This window comes from Stenella coeruleoalba (assembly GCF_951394435.1).
Source record: "Stenella coeruleoalba genome assembly, chromosome: 3".
In the NCBI taxonomy this organism is placed as follows: Eukaryota; Metazoa; Chordata; class Mammalia; order Artiodactyla; family Delphinidae; genus Stenella; species Stenella coeruleoalba.
This window is the reverse complement of record NC_137148.1, coordinates 104240802-104260243: the sequence shown is the minus strand read 5'-3', so window position 1 is coordinate 104260243 and position 19442 is coordinate 104240802. Positions and strand designations below refer to the sequence as shown.

The following is a 19442-nucleotide window of genomic DNA, read 5'->3' as shown; positions in this document are numbered from 1 at the left end:
AGCTTTATAACAATTGTAAAATTGTTATAATAATTGTTAAAATTAGGTAATGTAAATTTGTTCTTTTTTTTTCCAGAACTGTTTTGGCTATTCTAGATCCTTTGCCCTTCCATTTAAACTTTAGACTCTGCTTGCCAATTCTGGTATCTTGGTTGGAATTGCATTGAATCTACAGTTTAATTTGGACATTGGGGAGACTATCTTAGCCTGATGCCATTGAATGCAGGAATCATATACTGCTAATCAATAACTCTTCTTCTTCTAAATTCTGGGCTCCTAAACCACTAGATAGGTAGTATATACCCTGGGAGAGAATGCAGTGATTAGAGGATGTGAATGGTTGGTCCTTTCTGAGAATAATTTTCCCCATCAAGTAATAAGCCAGCATTTTAGTTGCAGCATCATTTTTTGGTTAGCTTGATTAATATGAGCCTGCCCAGAGCAATAGTTAGTGTCATTCACTCATGCTCTGTTAAATCAGATTCTGAGTTTACAATAATGAAATTTTATGTGATTTCTCCACTTTACTGCTGCCTTGGGGCAAACGTGCATTATCAGATCAAATCCCTCCGCCTTCTGGCCAGCTATTGTTGAAGAACAAAGACAGCTAGTATTCATGAAGACTTCCCAAGCACAGGTCATTTGTACTTATGTTGTGACTCCAAAGTCTTTGTTATAACCACCCTATGATGCCTTTGATAAGTCATTTGAAAAGCAGAATTGGCCATTTGCTAACTTCTCCACTTTCCATAGAGAATTGGATCAAGGTGTCCTGAGTTTAGTCAGTACATTTAAATTTCTATAGGGCTTTGCAGTTTTTACATATACTTTCAAGTACGATCCATTTAATTCTTTTGCAAGTGGAAAATATGCTTTCATATGATTCATTTAATTCTATCTCTTCGTGCTTTGCCCCATCAAAATTCATCGATGGTGATTTTTCCTGACCTCTTATTGGCAGGCTAAGTGAGTTTTGAAAAAAGAAGGTAGAAGAGAGATGCAATCCCTATTTTCCATATAGGCAGTTGCTGGTGTCTATCATCCCAGAACTGGTTTAGAGAGACAGCCATGAACCTCTCTTCTTAGTGAAGAGAAGGAAGTTAACATTCCTTGAGAGCATTATGTGTTGCTTCTAAAATTTAGTGCATCTGTAAATGCCTTTTCATTTTTTGAATCAAATGGAGGGGAAGAGAATGGAAGGATGTGGTGTTAGGATACGTGTACAAAGAATCTTACTAGCAGCCCAGAAAGTGAGGAGAATTAAATTCTCCATTAAAATGTTTGGAAATTAAAATGAAGGAAATTAGTTCTTCAGTCCTAGGGGTGGATGGAAAACAGTAGCTGGGTTGTTGATAGAGGTTACCAGTGCTGGACAGGGTATCCTTGCTTTCTACCGCAGAGGTGTGTTTATAGTTTCATTTTTTCATTGATGTAAATGTATGTGAGCCTGGTAGGATGCTGGGAATTGTGGAGCCATGCAAGGATGAGTCAGAGATGGTCCTTGCCTTAATGGGGAAAAATATAACATTTTCAAGTGGAAGCATCATTCAGGTATCTCCAGCACTTAACTACAGTTTCTGATAGGTGCTTGATACATGCCGATTTCAACATGGTTTGTTGAAATCATTTGTGTCATAAGGATGGAACAGATAAAGCTCAAGCATGAATGCAGAGATGGAAGGAAGGGTTTTACAGGTTGAGGGAACAGCAAGGGCAAAGACACTGAGAGGAAAACACAGGCTTTGTATAGAAACATACAATGACTGTCTGGTTGCAGTGTGGAAGGCCACAAGGCAAGTCCACTTGGAATCACTGAGACACCTTATTAATTCAATTGATTTGAGAGTGTGTGTATATTTTTAACTCATGCCTAAATCATGCTGACTGAGATGGTGCTATTTCCCTTATATAGAGTAAGCCCAGTTATTGTGGAATTAGATGGAAGATGGGATGGTGGAGGGGTGGGGTTGGGGTGGAAAGAATATTGCAGGAAGAGGTGGGATGAATTGGGAGATTGGGATTGACATATATACACTAATATATATAAAATGGATAGCTAATAAGAACCTGCTGTTAAAAAAAAAAAAGTAACCCCCCCCCCAAAAAAGTTGCAGGAAGATAGAAGAAATGGAGAATAAAGGAAATTGATCAAAACTGTCTTTGTTCTTCAAAAGCAAGAATATGCCCAGGCAGGATATTTAAAGGGAAATGCCACAATTTAATATTTTTCATTCTTTAGAAAACTCTAATTTATAATTTAACAAAGTGGCGAAAACAAAAAATCCTCTCTCCTCCACCAAAAACCCTCCTCCTTTGGCTACTCCAGGAAACAGCAGTCACCATCACTTTGGGAACTGGTTAGAAATACCGACTCTCAACTTACCTCAACATAATAAAGGCGATATATGACAAACCCACAGCCAACATCGTTCTCAATGGTGAAAAACTGAAACCATTTCCACTAAGATCAGGAAGAAGAAAAAGTTGCCCACTCTCACCACTATTATTCAACATACTTCTGGAAGTTTTAGCCACAGCAATCAGAGAAGAAAAAGAAATGAATCCAAATCAGAAAAGAAGTAAAGCTGTCACTGTTTGCAGATGACATGATACTATACATAGAGAATCCTAAAGCTGCTACCAGAAAACTACTAGAGCTAATCAATGAATTTGGTAAAGTAGCAGGATACAAAATTAATGCATAGAAATCTCTTGCATTCCTATACACTAATGATGAAAAATCTGAAAGAGAAATTAAGGAAACTCTCCCATTTACCATTGCAACAAAAAGAATAAAATACCTGGGAATAAACCTACCAAAGGAGACAAAAGACCTGTATGCAGAAAACTATAAGACACTGACGGAAGAAATTAAAGATGATACAAACAGATGTTCTTGGATTGGAAGAATCAACATTGTGAAAATGACTAAAGTACCCAAAGCAATCTACAGATTCAATGCAATCCCTATCAAACTACCAATGGCATTTTTCACAGAGCTAGAACAAAAAAATTTCACAATTTGTTTGGAAACACAAAGACCCCAAATAGCCAAAGCAATTTTTTTTGTTTTTTGCGGTACGCGGGCCTCTCACTGTTGTAGCCTCTCCCGTTGCGGAGCACAGGCTCCGGACGCGCGCAGGCTCAGCAGCTATGGCTCATGGGCCTAGCCGCTCCGCGGCATGTGGGATCCTCCTGGACCAGGGCACAAACCCATGTCCCCTGCATCAGCAGGCAGACTCTCAACCACTGCGCCACCAGGGAAGCCCAGCTAAAGCAATCTTGAGGAAGAAAAATGGAGCTGGAGGAATCAGGCTCCCAGACTTCAGACTATACTACAAAGCTACAGTAATCGAGACAGTATGGTACTGGTACGCAAACAGAAATGTAGATCAATGGAACAGGATAGAAAGCCCAGAGATAAACCCACACACATATGGTCACCTTATTTTTTATAAAGGAGGCAAGAATATACAGTGGAGAAAAGACATCCTCTTCAATAAGTGGTGCTAGGAAAACTGGAAAGCTACATGTAAAAGAGTGAAATTAGGGGCTACCCTGGTGGTGCAGTGGTTGAGAATCTGCCTGCCAATGCAGGGGACACGGGTTCGAGCCCTGGTCTGGGAAGATCCCACATGCCACGGAGCAACTAGGCCCGTGAGCCACAACTACTGAGCCTGCGCATCTGGAGCCTGTGCTCCGCAACAAGAGAGGCCGCGATAGTGAGAGGCCCACGCACCGTGATGAAGAGTGGCCCCCACTTGCTGCAACTAGAGAAAACCCTTGCACAGAAACAAAGACCCAACACAGCCAAAAATAAATAATAAAAATAAAAGGAATTCCCTTAAAAAAAAAAAAGAATGAAATTAGAACACTTCCTAACACCATACACAAAAATAAACTCCAAATGGATTAAAGACCTAAATGTAAGGCCCAACACTATAAAACTCTTAGAGGAAAACATAGGCAGAACACTCTATGACATAAATCACAGCAGGGAGGGGGCTTCCCTGGTGGCGCAGTGGTTGAGAGCACTACGGTGGTTGAGATTCACAGCAGAATCCTTCCTGACCCACCTCCTAGAGAAATTGAAATAAAAATAAACAAATGGGACCTAATGAAACTTAAAAGCTTTTTTTTTTTTTGGAGAAAATAATTTTTATTATCATTTTTTTCTTTTACAAATACACCGAAGAGTCATGCAATGCTGTCAGCATTGGACGCAATCCTGGGCCACAAGTCTGCACATTCCTTTGCAACTGGTCCTGTGATGGCAGAACCTTTCATCTCGCCTTTATTGTTTACTATGACCCCTGCGTTATCTTCAAAATAAAGAAACACACCATCTATTCTCTGGTATGACTTTCGTTGTCGAATTACCACTGCAGGATGTACCTTCTTTCTGAGCTCTGGTTTGCCTTTCTTGACTGTGGCCATCACCATGTCACCCACACCAACAGCAGGAAGTCTATGCAGTTGTTCCTTGATCCCCTTCACAGAGATGATATACAGATTTTTGGCTCCTGTGTTGTCAGCACAGTTGATCATGGCTCCAACTGGAAGACCCAAGGAAATCCGGAATTTCGCACCAGAGGACCCACCACGTCCTCACTTCGACATCTTGAACGCCGGAAAGGGACAAAAAGGAAGTAGGTATAAAGGACACTGAGATCTCAACGCCAACGCCCCGCCCAATCTGGTCACGTCGAAACTTAAAAGCTTTTGCACAGCAAAGGAAACCATGAACAAGACGAAAAGACAACCCTCAGAATGGGAGAAAATATTTGCAAATGAAGCAACTGACAAAGGATTAACCTCCAAAATATATAAGCAGCTCATGCAGCTCAATATCAAAAAAATAAACAACCCAATCCAAACATGGGCAGAAGACCTAAATAGACATTTCTCTAAAGAAGATATACAGATTGCCAACAAACACATGAAAGAATGCTCAACATCACTAATCATTAGAGCAATGCAAGTCAAAACTACAATGAGTTATCACCTCACACCAGTCAGAATGGCCATCATCAAAAATTTACAAACAATAAATGCTGGAGAGGGTATGGAAAAAAGGGAAACCTCTTGCACTGTTGGTGCGAATGTAAATTGATACAACCACTATGGAGAACAGTATGGAGGTACCTTCAAAAACTAAAAATAGAACTATCATACGACTCAGCAATCCCACTACTGGGCATATACCCTGAGAAAACCATAATTCAAAAAGAGTCATGTACCATAATGTTCATTGTAGCTCTATTTACAATAGCCAGGACAATGGAAACAACCTAAATGTCCATGGACAGGTGAATGGATAAAGAAGATGTGGGGCTTCCCTGGTGGCGCAGTGGTTGAGAGTCCGCCTGCCGATGTAGGAGACACGGGTTCGTGCCCTGGTCCCGGAAGATCTCACATGCCGCGGAGCAGCTGGGCCCGTAAGCCATGGCCACTGAGCCTGCGCGTCTGGAGCCTGTGCTCCGCAACGGGAGAGGCCACAACAGTGGGAAGCCCGCATACCACAAAAAAAAAGAAGATGTGGCACATATATACAATGGAATATTACTCATCCATAAAAAGAAATGAAATCGAGTTATTTGTAGTGAGGCGGATGGACCTAGGGTCTGTCATACAGAGTGAAGTAAGTCAGAAAGAGAAAAACAAATACCGTATGCTAACACATATATATGGAATCTAAAAAAAAAAAAAGGTTCTGAAGAACCTAGGGGCAGGACAGGAATAAAGACACAGACTAGAGAATGGACTTGAGGACACGGGGAGGGAGAAGGGTACGCTGGGACAAAGTGAGAGAGTGGCATGGACATGTATACACTACCAAATGTAAAACAGATAGCTAGTGGGATGCAGCCGCATAGCACAGGGAGATGAGCTCGGTGCATGTATATGTATGTATATGTATGTATATGTATAGCTGATTCAGTTTGTTATAAAGCAGAAACTAACACACTATTGTAAAGCAATTATACTCCAATAAAGATAAAAAAAAAATACAGCAGGAAAAAAAAAAAAGAAATACCGACTCTCAGACCCTAGTCTGGACCCACCAGATCAAAATGTTCATTTAACACGATGGCCAGGTGATTACTCGCACATTTCAGTCTGACAAGGCCTGCTCTAACCTACTGTATTGTAGAGCCAATATTTTGCTGAAAAAAAATTCTAGCTGCTGCCGCTGTTCCCAGTCTCTTTCACCAGATGGCAGTAGCCCGTTCACTTCCTCCCAGCCCCACTGTTTCAGGCCGGTGTTAAGCTCCGGGTTACAGCTCCGGGCTCTTGCGGAAGATCCAAATAGGCAGGGGGACGCCGAGGGAGGGGGCGGACCCTGTGGGCGGGACTGGACCTGCCCAATGGGTTCCTCCGGGTGGGGGGCGGGGCCCTATTTCAGCTGCTCCTTGGAACGCAGGCGCAGTGCGCCTCCCTGGTTCAGTATGTGGCGTGTTCCCCGTCTGCTCTGCGTGTACGTTGCAAGGAAGAGCAAGCTCACGGGACCTTTGAACAGGCCTGCCGCCTTCATGTCCACTCTGCTCATCAATCAGCCCCAGTATGCTTGGCTGAAGGAGCTGGGGCTCCGCGAGGACAACGAGGGCGTGTATAATGGAAGCTGGGGAGGCCGGGGAGAGGTATGCGGGTGTCCCGGGCAATCTCTGCGGCCTCACTTCGCCCCGGGAGGCCGGACACGCACTGCCCAGCTCGAGTCCCCACGGACGCTGTCGGCGGTTGTACTGGGTGGAAAGTTTTGAAGTCCACAGTAAAAGTTTCCTCACGTAGAATGTCTTAAAAATACCGTTAGATTTTAGGTCCCGTGTGTTATGGAGAATCGAGTTCATTTTGGAGCTGGTTGGGGTTGAAGTTCCCCCGCATACTTGAAACCGTGCCGGCAGAGTTCGGCACTCTAGTGAGAACTGCCACACGCTTAGCGGTGGAAATTATCGGAATTTTGTGCTTGACTGTGGCTCCTCACATGTGAGGTGCGCCACAGGTACTGTTTTACAGTATAGTTTTGTCTTGTCTTTTCTGAAATCCTTTGGAATGCAAGCTCGGACTTGCTGAAATCCTATCATGTTTTCATTGGGCTCTGAGCTTCCTTGAGGGCTGTGTTTTCAGCGTTTCTCTATTTCCAGAGCCTGACACCGTGCTTGACACCCAGTTAATGTTCAATAAAATGTTTTATAGAGTAGTATGGAAAGGTTAGGTTATTATCACCTAGATTTTTTTGAGAGCTGCATACAAAAGAAGGCTTTTATAAGAAAATGTTATGTAACATTCTGATAGTTTGTTGAATGAACCTGCTTTGTTAGAGGAAACACATCTTTTAGTTATCTGTGACTGTAGGAGATGCAGGCGGTTTTAATTGTTCCCCAAATCCCCCCTCCCCCATTGGTGGTTTCAGCCTGTTTTTCCTGTGGTATCCAATCATTAGATTCATGGATAAATACCCTCTCCTGAAAGCCTTTTTTAAAAGCTACACCTGGGTTCTTTCTTTATAATTGACCTCTCCAGTTTGTGTGGACACAGGCCTTTCCCATGGTTGTCTAGCTTTGGCCATTTCACCCCTTACCAGAGGGTGGGCAGAGTAAGGGAGAGAGGGAATAAGTTAAACTTGTAACTTTGCTCTGTTGTTAATGGAAATAGAGGCAAAATAATGGATTACATTTAGGCTTTTGTTTAAATACCTAGTATTTAGAATGGTGAAGGTGGGTTTTGCAGAAAAGGTTGTTCTGAATGTTCAGGTCAGAAATGAAAGCTCTGTAGAGTCGCTTATTTGTAAAAAGTTAATGTAAAGGTTCTGAGTTTGAATATTGTGTCTTAGTCTCTTTTTTCCCCTTTTTTTCTTCCCCCATTTGATCTGCTCCCCCAGTTTGGGATTACATTTTCTATTTATGGTGGTCGTCTTTTTGTTTTAAGGTTATCACCACCTATTGTCCTGCTAACAATGAGCCGATAGCGAGAGTCCGACAGGTAAGTGGGTTTGTTTTTTTTTTTAAATGCAGAATGCCCACTGGGAGTTTGTGCCAGTGATGACGAGCAATACAACTTTTCAAAGTCAAAGAATAATGTTTCTTTTTAATGTAACATTTAAGAATATCTGAGGGAGACTGTCGATGGGGGTTTGTGTGCCCCAGAAAAGGTGAACCCTAGAGAGGACTCGGGAGGGGGTCCATTGAAGGCCATGCTTCTGGATCACCTGGGTACTTTTGTTAGAATGAATGTTTTGACCTCTTAAATCTGGGTTGGAGCCTGAGGTTCTGAATTTCTAATCCACGTCAGGTATTGCTCACAGATGAGGCTCCTGGACCTCGCTTTGAGAAGCAAGGTTTTAAAAAGCACAGATTCTGACTTACTGAATTCCAGCAAGTTTTTGGAAGTGTAGGCTGTGAAAATCATTTTAAACCACAAATCTTAGGGTCAACCAGAGATTTTACAATTCTTTTCCAAAAATCTGTGTTCTTAGAAGATCATCACTGCCCTTTCCTTTACCCTTTGTCTCCCTCCAAATCTTTATTTAGGCCAGCATGGCTGACTATGAAGAAACTGTAAAGAAAGCAAGAGAAGCATGGAGAATCTGGGCGGATGTAAGTATGGAGGCCATGGCACGATTACCTACTGTAATGACGGTGAGATAAGAGACATCTGATGAGCAGGCCAGTGCCCCCTTGCTGAAACAGGAGCTCCTGGGGGCTGCAACTATCTCCTCTGCCTTCAGTAATTTGGTGATTTTAAAGGGAATAGAACTCTACTAATGTAGCATAAATTTGATCTATGAACACTTTACTCTCCAACTGAAGTTACTTGAATTTATAATTAAGCAAAGAGAAAGGAATATCTATCCTAAAAATACCTGTATGCTCCTTCTCCCTGCCAGTTTTTTCGGGAGTGAGGGTATCTTAGCAATAGGTCGACATTCCTGGCTCAAATGGCAGTGGTGGCAGTGGCCCCTCTTACCGGGCCTAGGCTCCAGTTCCTCAACAGTCTGATGAGGCTTTGAGGCCGGTTCTGCCTTCTTTGTCTGTCTCCACCAGGAGTTCTGTGAGCTGGTGTACGGATTTTGACTGGAGCTGGGCCGGGCCACAGTGAGCTATCACTAGATAAGGGCCTAGGTCTGGAGGAGGGGAGAGTAAAGAACTGGCCTAGTCTGGATCTCTCAGGCCTCCCTCACCTCCCCCACCCTGAATATCCCTTTTGGTCTTCAGCTGAAGGCCCGAAGCAGCAGGAATATCCGGTCGGTTAACCCAGCTCTGCCCCTGGGTATGTTACTTCACCTTAGTGTGCTTTGTCTTGTAAAAAGGGGAGACCAGGTGTGCTTACCTCTTGAGTTATTGTGAGGGTTAAATGAATTAATCATTTAAAGTGCTTGCAGATAGGGGCGAACCTCCGTACCCGTGAGCTTGATTTCTAGAACCATGTGCTGCTGGGTTTGTGACTGCTGAGCCTCAGTGGTTTTTTGTTTTTCTCCTGAATCTGTGATTGCTGTGGGGAGTTGGGGAAGGGCAGACTCTCCAGGAGAGCCCTGGGTTGGATGCAGGGTTATTGTCAGCCAAGAGACCACCTCTGTGCAAAGTAGGAAGAACATCTCTTTAATTCTGGCTAAGTTATGCTCAGAGTTCCATTATATACAATCAAAAATATCCTTCAACAAAGAAAATACCACTTCCAGAAGTAAGCAGTGTGCTGAGTAAAGTTCGCCTTAGCAGGTTAGAGAATTGTGACCAAAGCTGTGTCAAATTATTTTAAGTCAGCCGGTTCTACCTCTGCGGGCCTCACATCTGCAGATACGGAGTGCTGACTGTTCTCAGCCACTCTATGTAAGGGATTTGAGCATCCGCAAGTTTTGGAATCCGTGGGGGTCCTGGAACCAATCTCCTGTGGATACTGAAGGACAGTTGTACTTTTTTTTTTTTAATAGACTTTATATTTTAGAGCAGTTTTAGGGTGAAACTATAGGGGAGGAAAATTTTTTATTCTCTGCTAGGTTCTTTGGCTGTTCTAATAATTAAATCAGCATACAGCAGATTGACAGGAGAAAAACAAATTTTAATTTTGTGTGAGGGGGAGACACAAAGATATGAGACCCAAAGGCAGTCAGGCAGTTGAGGCTTATATACCATCCTGATCTAAGGAAAGGGGTGGGGGCCCTGGGGCTTCAAAGAAGAGGAGGACAAATCTCAGGAACGTGAGAAGAGCAAGTGTTTGGTAACAAATGTTTTCCCTCATGCAGATAAGTCAGATATAAAAAGTTACCTCTGGCGATGGCTCCTGGTATAGGTCCACTTTCTAAGTTCTTGTAGGCGGTTAAGGAGGTGTTGGAAATCTTTTACGAGTCTACTGTGCTTTGACTGCCTTTAGCTCAAAATAATGCCAAAGAACATGCCAGACGGGCCCATTGTGGGGTGGCTTGAACCCCTTCAACGGAAGGATGATCAGTAAGTGTAGAGTTCCTTACTCTCCATCACTTCTGCAAGTTTCCTGTATTAATACCCTGCATTAGTGTGGTACGTGTTAATTGGTGAGCCAATATGGACACATTAGTATTAACAAGTCCATAATTCACATTAGGATTCACTCTTTGCATGTACTATTTTGAATGCTAGTGAAACTTTTGACCAGAAACTTCCATTATATGTGTTTCTTTACCCACAGTAAATACAATCTTGTTTGAAAAAAGATTTGTGTGAATTCAGGGTCTTTTCTTTCTCTGAACTGGCTTTTAGGTTAGTCTTGGCTTTGCCCGAGGGGGTGGCAGCTGGCATTGTGATTCTTTCTTTAAAATCGTGCTGTACTTTGTTGTTGTTGCTACTTTTTGAATTCAGGTTCTTACTTGGTGCCTGCCCTTTACTCAACTGGGCCAGCCTCTGCACCTAACATTCTTACTATTTCTGCTTTTACTTGTTAGACCTCTCAGTAGAGTCGGGGTGCAAAGTGGGAACAGGTGGCTTTCCTGGGTGATGGTAAAATCAGTTGGGAATCCCACTTGTTAGAATTTGAGTTAAGCAATTGAGTCCAAAGTTTAGGGAAGAAGCAGAGCCTTTCCTAACTGTGCCTCTGGACTCCTGCCAGCAGGGCTGCTGGTTCTCAAACAAGAACAGACCAAAGCTTGATCCCCTCCTGGTATATACACTTTTCCTCTTGGATGCTCACTCATGTGGGGCTACTTCTGCTTGGTCCTGACCTTTCTGGATGGCCTTGCCTGTGAGGACAAACCACGGTTTCGTTTAGTTCATTTGTGTTAAACCTGGAATTTTTCAAAGGGAACTTTGTCTCCTTTTTCCTTAAAAAAAAAAAAAAGTATGAAAATATGAAAAAGTAGTTATAAAAACATTTCTTTCTCTTAACTAAAACTAACTACAGGGAACCTGGTTGGGACTTCTCACTCTTGCTTTCTTTCATGAGCTGTTTAGTCTGAATGCCACCTGTTTCTGCCTCTCTCCATCCGCTGTGTGTGTCATCATTTTCTCCATTTCTGGTGAGGAAGTGCCAGAGATGACAGGAACTGTGAATGGGGCTCCTCTAGCTGAATAAAAGGATACCAGATACTTGGTAACTCTTTAACATGGGTGGGTGTCTTTGTAGTACTTCCCCAAGGGCTCAGCTGATACTTCCTCAGTGGTCATAGTTGTCTCCTATGGCTGCCTTTGACGCTCATTCTAAATCTAACTTCACGGTGAGATGTGTAGGGACAAGGGCTCTCGTTTGCCATCTCAGGAGGGTCTGAGGTTATTGATGCCCCGTCACGCCGGGACTGATCCAGCCCACACGGGGAATATGGCTGTATTCCTGGTTTCCCGCTCCCGCCTCACATCCCTCACCTCATACCTAATCCTGCCTTTCTTCTCATCTCTTGCTGCTCCTACTAATCATCTTGGAAGCTGGAGGAAAAAGAAAAAAAAAAAAGCCAGGTTTGAGAGCTCTGGGATGGAATGTAGTTTAAAGCGTGGGTGGTGGTTCTAATATGTAGCCAGGGTTGAGACTTGATCAATTACCAAGCCTTAAACACTTGGAATTCTATTTCTCTCTATTGCTATTTTTGTGGTCCAGACAGCCACCATCTCTTATCTGGCCTCATTTCCTGCCTGAGTCTTTTCTCCCTCCAATCCATTTTCTATACCACATTTAGAGTGGTATTTTAAAAAGCACTGTGATTTTTCTTCCCACCATATGAAACCCTCTAGTGATTTCCCCACTGCTCTTTGGATCCTTTACATAGTCCTTGGCAGTGTGGCCCCTACATTCCTCTCCTACCTCTTTGAAGTCTTTATAGTTTTCCAGAATCACCGTGTTCTCTTGTCTTTTAGCCTTTGCGTATGTTATGCTCCCTGTCCCCCATACTTTCTCTACCTCTTCAGCTGGTGAACACCAGTCATGCTTTAGGTCTTAGGTCTCAACTCTAAACTTATTCTTTTTTTTTTTGCGGTACACGGGCCTCTCACTGTCGTGGCCTCTCTTGTTTCGGAGCACAGGCTCCAGACGCGCAGGCTCAGCGGCCATGGCTCACGGGCCCAGCCACTCCGCGGCATGTGGGATCTTCCCGGACCGGGGCACGAACCCGCGTCCCCTGCATCGGCAGGCAGACTCTCAACCACTGCGCCACCAGGGAAGCCCTCTAAACTTCTTTAAAAAGCCTCCTTCCTCCCCACCTCCTTGCCCGCAAGTAATGCTAGGCTAACACTCATAGGTGGTCCAGTTGTGCAGTCTAGCTCCATCACGGTGCTTACCACATGAAATTGTAATCTCCTGTTTTGTTTCTACCACCCTCACTCGACCATTGGCTCTAGGGGGCATGAATCGTAGCTGACTTGTTTCCCTAGTATCCCGGGGGTTAGCACAATATCTGGCACATAGAATGTGTGCAGTAAGTGGTGGTCGAAAGACTGATAGAATAAATGTGCTTAGAATAGCTATGTGTACTGAGTTGGCCATTCTGAGTTGAAATTAACCAATTTGCTAAGTTTATAAATGTGTGGGCTAAATTCGATCAAAACATTATTAAACCCATTCCATGCCTTAGAAAATACAAAGGATCTGTGCTACTTCATTTAATGTTATAATTTTTGTTTACTGTTTCTGAAAGTGTGCAGGTATCGTAAAAATGGCAAATATCCACATACAAAATGTGGAGAATGAAAGTCTCTTATGATTCCATTTCCCAGAAATGACAACTGTTAATATCTTTTATATTCCTTCAAACTTAATGCATATGGTAAGTAAACTTTTGCTTATCTTGCTATTTTTATGGCTTTTAAAAGTTTGTCCTTATAAATCTATTCTTCTTAGAGAGTGTCAAGCATTCCATTTTATGGCTATTCCATAATAAACCAATCATATACCGATGGACATTTAGCTGGTTTCTGTTTTCTCTACTGGAAACAGCACTGCAGTAAATGCTGTTGTACCTCTACTTCTGCACACTTATGTATATACTCAATTTCCAGAAGTAGAACTGCCTATTCAAAGCAGGGGACATTTTAAATGTTAATAGAATACCAAGCTACCCTTGAGAAAAGCTATACTAAGACATTTGGGGTACATCTGGGAAGGAGAGAGAGTGAAGAAGAGCCCTGAGCTCACGGTCAAGCTCTGGGAGGCCTCTCTGTGAGGAGGGCATGGGGGGACTGGCAGCAGCCTGGGGGGATGGGAATGGTCCTGTTAGTTGCCTTTCAAGGGAGAGGTGGAATAAATCAGGAAGAGCTGGAAGGGAGAGAAGGGGTGACATCGTAGGTGGCGAAAGTATGTCTCCATTCATGCATCACATCTCAAACTTAATATGGCCCAACCTGTACTCCACCTCCAAAAGAAAATCCTGATGCTTCTTCTGAGTTATCTTCATCCCTGTAATTCTACTTCCATCTACCTAGCTATTCAAGCCAGAGACCTGGGAGTCATCCTTAGTGCTTTCATTTCCCATACCTGTTCCATTAGTGCGTTCTGTCCATTCTACTTCCAAAATAGATTCTGAATCCACTTTTTGTCTCCCTTGCTTCTATCTTAAGGCTCATTCACCAGTATTTTTTGCCTAGGCTAGTAGAACATGTTCTTAGTTGGTCTCCCTGCTTCTACTCTTTTCCCCTCCAACTTATTCTACACCCATCAAGGCACTGATCTTAGAAAAGTTCAAGCGAATCATCTTATTCTGCCTCTTAAAAACCATTAAAGACTTCCCATTGCACCTGGAGTAAAATTCAGACTCCTTAAAGCTCCTTCTAGCTGTAGGCGTAGTGTCCTCCTCAGTCAGCCCCTCATATATGATAGGCTTTTATTTTCCATGGGTCTCTTACACGTTTTTCTTTTCCTTGGGAAGAATATTCCTATGGTTGACTTTTCCCAACCTTAGGTTTCAGCTTAAGTCTCACCTTGGAGATTTGGGTTGACAGCCTTTTAGGTAAAGTAATGTACCCGTTTATCCTCCAAGCCTGCTGTTTTCTCTTAGAACCCTCTTTATTTCCTTGGTCTTTATAGCCCTTGTGGCACTTCGTATTTATTTGTTGCCTCCCCCCGCCTGTTATTAGTACCATGACTGCTGCTAGATAATAATTATTAGCTCCATGAGTGCCTCACTTATTTTAGCCCCGGTGCCTAGTACTGCTGTTGTCACATAGTATGTAGGTGCTTAGAAGTATTTGGTGAGTGAGTGGTACTATTTGAATGGATTATGGAATACCAGCTTTGTAAGTAAGCTGAATTCAGGGTCTGGGCATGCAGTCAGTTTGACCCATATGAAAATACTTCTGGGAATCATAAAGGGTTACAGGTATGTAAGGCATTCTGAGCTTTCTGGAGCCATCCCCAAAAGTTGTGTTCAATCTGAATTTCTCTATGTACTTAGCACGGTCCTTGCCTCACCAAGAACGTATCATCTGGATGTTTTTTTGGTCTGTGGTATGGGTTTTGGGGCCTGCCATGTCACAGTCTTGATGGGATCAAAACAGTTGTCTTTGATGTGCTTGTACTTTGTTCTCTTATTGCACATTTATCTAATACTTACTGTGTTATAGACACAAGCTTACACTTTGAATCAGACACTAAAATTCCACTGTTTTTTTAGATTCCTGCTCCAAAGCGAGGAGAAGTAGTGAGACAGATTGGTGATGCCTTGCGGGAGAAGATCCAAGTACTAGGAAGCTTGGTAAAGTATTTTTGTAGTAAATATACAATCCTTCGAGTGAGGAATAAGGCTATCTTGTCCTCCTGTGTATAGGATTGTGATTTTTTTTTTTTTTTTTTAGATTGTGATTTTTAAGAAGAGTAATTTATATATTTCAAAAATCTTTTCTTTAGAGGGAAGATTAACAAAATGGACAGGAAAAAGTGAAGACAATTCTTGGGTTTTAAAATTCTTCAGAAAAATAAGAACACACTTGATGAAGTTTATGAGCATCACAAAACAAACAAAATATGTTTTGATTTCCCCACCATAGATTTAATCTTTAAAGTATGAATTCCCTTGGAAAAATACGGCTTGGTCTTTTGTATTTTTAGGTGTCTTTGGAGATGGGGAAGATCTTAGTGGAAGGTGTGGGAGAAGTTCAAGAGTACGTGGATATTTGTGATTATGCTGTTGGCTTATCTCGGATGATTGGGGGACCCATCCTGCCTTCTGAAAGTAAGCAATGAAGTCAGTTCAGCTAAGAGATTTTTTATTTTATTTTATTTATTTTTAAGAGTTTCATACTCTAATACAGAGAGCTCCAAAAATTTCTCTGGCTGTGAACAGTTTGCAAAAAAGGAATTTCAGGTAATACATGGATATGATAATAACTTTAATCTCTTTACTAAGAAAGGCAAATTAAAACAGATGAAGACATCAGATTAAAATGCTTAAACTTTAAAAAAAATTTTTTTAAATTGGCAAGTCCATGGGTGAGACAGACACTCTTTTATGGGGACTTTTGGCAATGTGGATCACCAGTCTGTCTGGGGAACAATTTGGAAAAATATCTCTCCAAAGAGCCTTAAATACTTAATACCAGTTTCCAGAATCTAATTGAAGTAAATAATCTGAAATGTGACAGAGGTTCATGTGTGAAGATGTTCATTGTCCTATTCATAGGAAACATTAGAAATGGCCTACATGTCAAATCATATGACAAAAGTTGAGTAAATAATTTTGGTAGTCTATTAGCAGGCATTAAAAAAATCATGAAGTTTGCTTTCCCCAACCCCAAATTTTATAGGAAAGTTGTATTTACTTATTTTTGAATTATTTTTATTTTCTTTGAAGAGGTAATATATTCATATCACAAAATTAAAAAGGAATAAAAGGGTAAAGGATGAAAAGTTTTTGTCCTCCCCACGGGATACTCCATAATATTTCCATGGAAGTATCGAATGTTTCTGGTTTCTTGTGTATCTTTTTAGAGCTTTTATTCACGTGCAGGCAAATACATGTCTTTTAGGAACATAAACGTTAGCAAACTGTATGTTCTGTTCTCTACTTTTTTTTGTTTTTTTGGTTTTTTTTTACTTTTTTACTACTTAATGTGTCTTAGAAATTGTTTCATATTATTCCAATAAGGTACTTCCTTCATCTTTTTTTTATGATTGTCTGTTTGTTGTAAGGATGGCCAGTTCCTAAAAGATGGATATTTAGGGTATTTTCAGTCTTTGGTTGTTAAACTGTGCTGCGGGGACCAACCTTGTACTTAATGATGAGAACAAGGAAAAGTACCAGGGTGGAAGTCTGCCAAAGTAGTCACGGCAGAATTATTGATGGTTGTTATTGTCTTCTTTATATTTTTCTATATTTTCCAAAGTTTCCACAATGGGAATTGTGTTACATTTATAATCAGGAAAAGAAATTTTTTAAAAAATCGTGTTTTCCTGGGCTTCCCTGGTGGTGTAGTGGTTGAGAGTCCGCCTGCCGATGCAGGGGACACGGGATCGTGCCCCGGTCCGGGAAGGTCCCACATGCGGCGGAGTGACTGGGCCTGTGAGCCACGGCCGCTGAGCCTGTGTGTCCGGAGGCTGTGATCCGCAATGGGAGAGGCCAAAACGGTGAGAGGCCTGCGTACTGGGGAAAAAAAAAAAAATCGTATTTTCCTATATTTTCTTAGGATATCGGGCAAATTCCCTGCTTGTAGGAAGTTAGGCGATTCTTTTCAAATGTACAGTTACTGTCTTTAATTAGATACATAATAGCGATTGCCTTTAGCCATTAGTAACTGTGTTAACTTCAGCACTGCTGGAGGGCACAGTGTGAAGGAGAGAGATGGGTGGAGAGGGAACCTTGGGTAGGGACTTTTCATGGAGTTTGGACTTTACCCTGAGGGCAGCTGCAGTACTGATCCAGACACCTAAGTGTGGCAAGCTACGGAGGGCTGTTATAAGAGCTCCCCTGGCCTGCTTGAGGGGAGGATAAAGACGGGAGGGGCAGAGAAGAGGAGGCAGGCCCTGCAGGAAGAGGCCCTGTGAGGCTGTACCAGCACATCATCTCCAGGGAGATTAGGGTTCCTAGACTAAGGAAGGGCCTGGGAATGAGGTGCAGCAAGTGGTGGGTTCCCTGTTTTTGCTAGCAGCGTGAGCATGGCCAGAAAGGTGGATGGCTGGGAGCGTGACCTTCCTAGTGCTTTTAACCAGGTTTTGTGAACCTTCATGCTCCTTGCTCTGCTTCTTCACTGCTCCAGCTGCCTTTGATTAAAATAAGGCCCTTGTGGGATTATGGTGTCTTTAAAGTTTGTCTATAAAATGCAAATGGTTCAATTTGTATTTTCAGTTTTCCTGTATGTATGTAAAGCTTTATTTGTGCACTTCATTCGTTCAGCATTTTTATAATTATTATAACTTTTTTCCCTGTACATGAGCCACTTTGTTTTGAATTTAGAGAGGTTAGCTGAGGGCTTCATCGGAACATCAAGAACATGGCCCTGAGAGTCATGACTCCTGTGTTGTGGTCATGCCCTGCCCTTGGCAATCACATCACCTAGGACACGTCTCACCTACTCTCTGAAGTTTCCTTGTCTCCCAGATGGGACTGAAACTGCCCTGATCTACACCGAGTTCCTATGAGCAGAGGCGTAATGGACATCCTCATGGTTTATAAGATAATGTGGTAGTAATAACAGCTTTTGTTGTATGCTCATTAATGTACCAACATCCCACAGCTGTGTAAAGTGATCCGCTGCACGGCATCTGGAGTCGCTACCTGGCGTGGTGCACCTTTGTTCTGAAAATGAAAGATTGCAGACTTTGTTCTTATTACCTTGACAGGCATGAAATTAACATGCTTAAGCATGTTGCATGCTTTCCTTCTCCTCAGGACCTGGCCATGCGCTCATTGAACAGTGGAATCCTGTAGGCCTGGTTGGAATCATAACTGCGTTCAACTTCCCTGTGGCGGTGTATGGCTGGAACAACGCCATCGCCATGATCTGTGGGAATGCCTGCCTTTGGTAAGAACGGCTCATTTTCTTATCCAGTAGTTAGATAGTAAAATTAGCTATTTTCAAGTACTACTGAAAGTATTGCAAATGTATTGAAATGTTTTCTACTACTCTTTCAAGTAACATAGCTAAGTCACACCTGGTAGTTGTGAAATGCTGATTTTTAATTATTACAAATTTTACCATTGGTAAAATTTATTTTTTTTGACACAGCCTTGTCCCCTGTTCCTTCCAGTTATTTCCACCCCAAGCAGGTGTACTGTAATTCAATTCTGACACTATCTGTACTCAGTGTCAGGCTCCACCTGTTTAAGGGCTCAGTCTTCCACAATACTGCCCCTACTTAAGATGCAAGCTGCAGATGTTCCCAGTCCCCGGGACATCTGTAGTTCTGACCAGCCATCTACAAATCTGGAGGTTCCTGTGAACCATTGGTTTCAGTAATACATTAGAATGGCCTACAAAACTCAAGAGAGCGCAATATTTAATGATTGCAGTTTTATTTTAAAGGATACATATAGGGCATGGTCTAGAAGGGTCCTAGACTCAGAGCTTCCCTGCTCTCTCCCTGTGAGGGGAGGACACTTCACCTTCCCAACCAGGAGGCTCCACTGAGCTTTGGAGTCCAGAATTTTTATGGGGGTTTTAGTACGTTGGCATGACTGAGTAAATCATTGTACAAGTGATTGGACTTTAGTCTTCATCCCTCCTCCCCTCCCCATGGTTGATCTTTCTGGTGAACAATGACCAGCACCCATCCTGACGCTATCTTGGGGGCGGGCCCACTAGTCACCTAATTAGCATAACAAAGACTTCTCTCACTCGGGAAATTCCAAGGGGTGTTGATAACAGGGTATGCCAGAAAACTGGGAGTGAAAACCAGATAGTCTTTATTATACTATACTAACAAACAGAAAACTAAGTGAACAAATAGGAGGGAAAAAAATAACTTGTGATACGTCACAACCTTCTTTTAAAAATTCGATTCTTTTTTTTAACTCAATAAAATTTGATGGTGAATTCCCAAGTGATTCTGAGGCACTTGGCCAT

General features: G+C 42.4%; 2 protein-coding genes across 4 annotated transcripts in view; one reads left to right on the top strand and one right to left on the bottom strand.

Moving 5' to 3' along the window:
* Window positions 1-4156: 4156 nt before the first annotated feature.
* Window positions 4157-4602, bottom strand: LOC307185101 (large ribosomal subunit protein uL14-like; the record flags this gene model as incomplete). The annotated part of the gene is made up of 1 exon (XM_079918905.1): window positions 4157-4602. A coding segment is annotated over one exon (405 nt), but the record flags the coding sequence as incomplete, so codon positions are not given.
* Window positions 4603-6427: 1825 nt separating this feature from the next.
* Window positions 6428-19442, top strand: part of ALDH7A1 (aldehyde dehydrogenase 7 family member A1) — a 45674-nt gene continuing 32659 nt past the window's right edge. For all 3 annotated transcript variants that reach the window (XR_013827485.1, XR_013827486.1, XM_079916029.1), the window contains exons 1-6: window positions 6428-6641; window positions 7927-7980; window positions 8529-8594; window positions 15059-15139; window positions 15493-15616; window positions 18269-18401. Coding sequence is in view for 1 of the 3 variants with exons in the window: in XM_079916029.1 (XP_079772155.1) it covers window positions 6450-6641; window positions 7927-7980; window positions 8529-8594; window positions 15059-15139; window positions 15493-15616; window positions 18269-18401 (650 nt within the window). In the remaining 2 variants the exon portion in view is untranslated. The remainder of the gene's footprint in view (window positions 6642-7926; window positions 7981-8528; window positions 8595-15058; window positions 15140-15492; window positions 15617-18268; window positions 18402-19442) is intronic.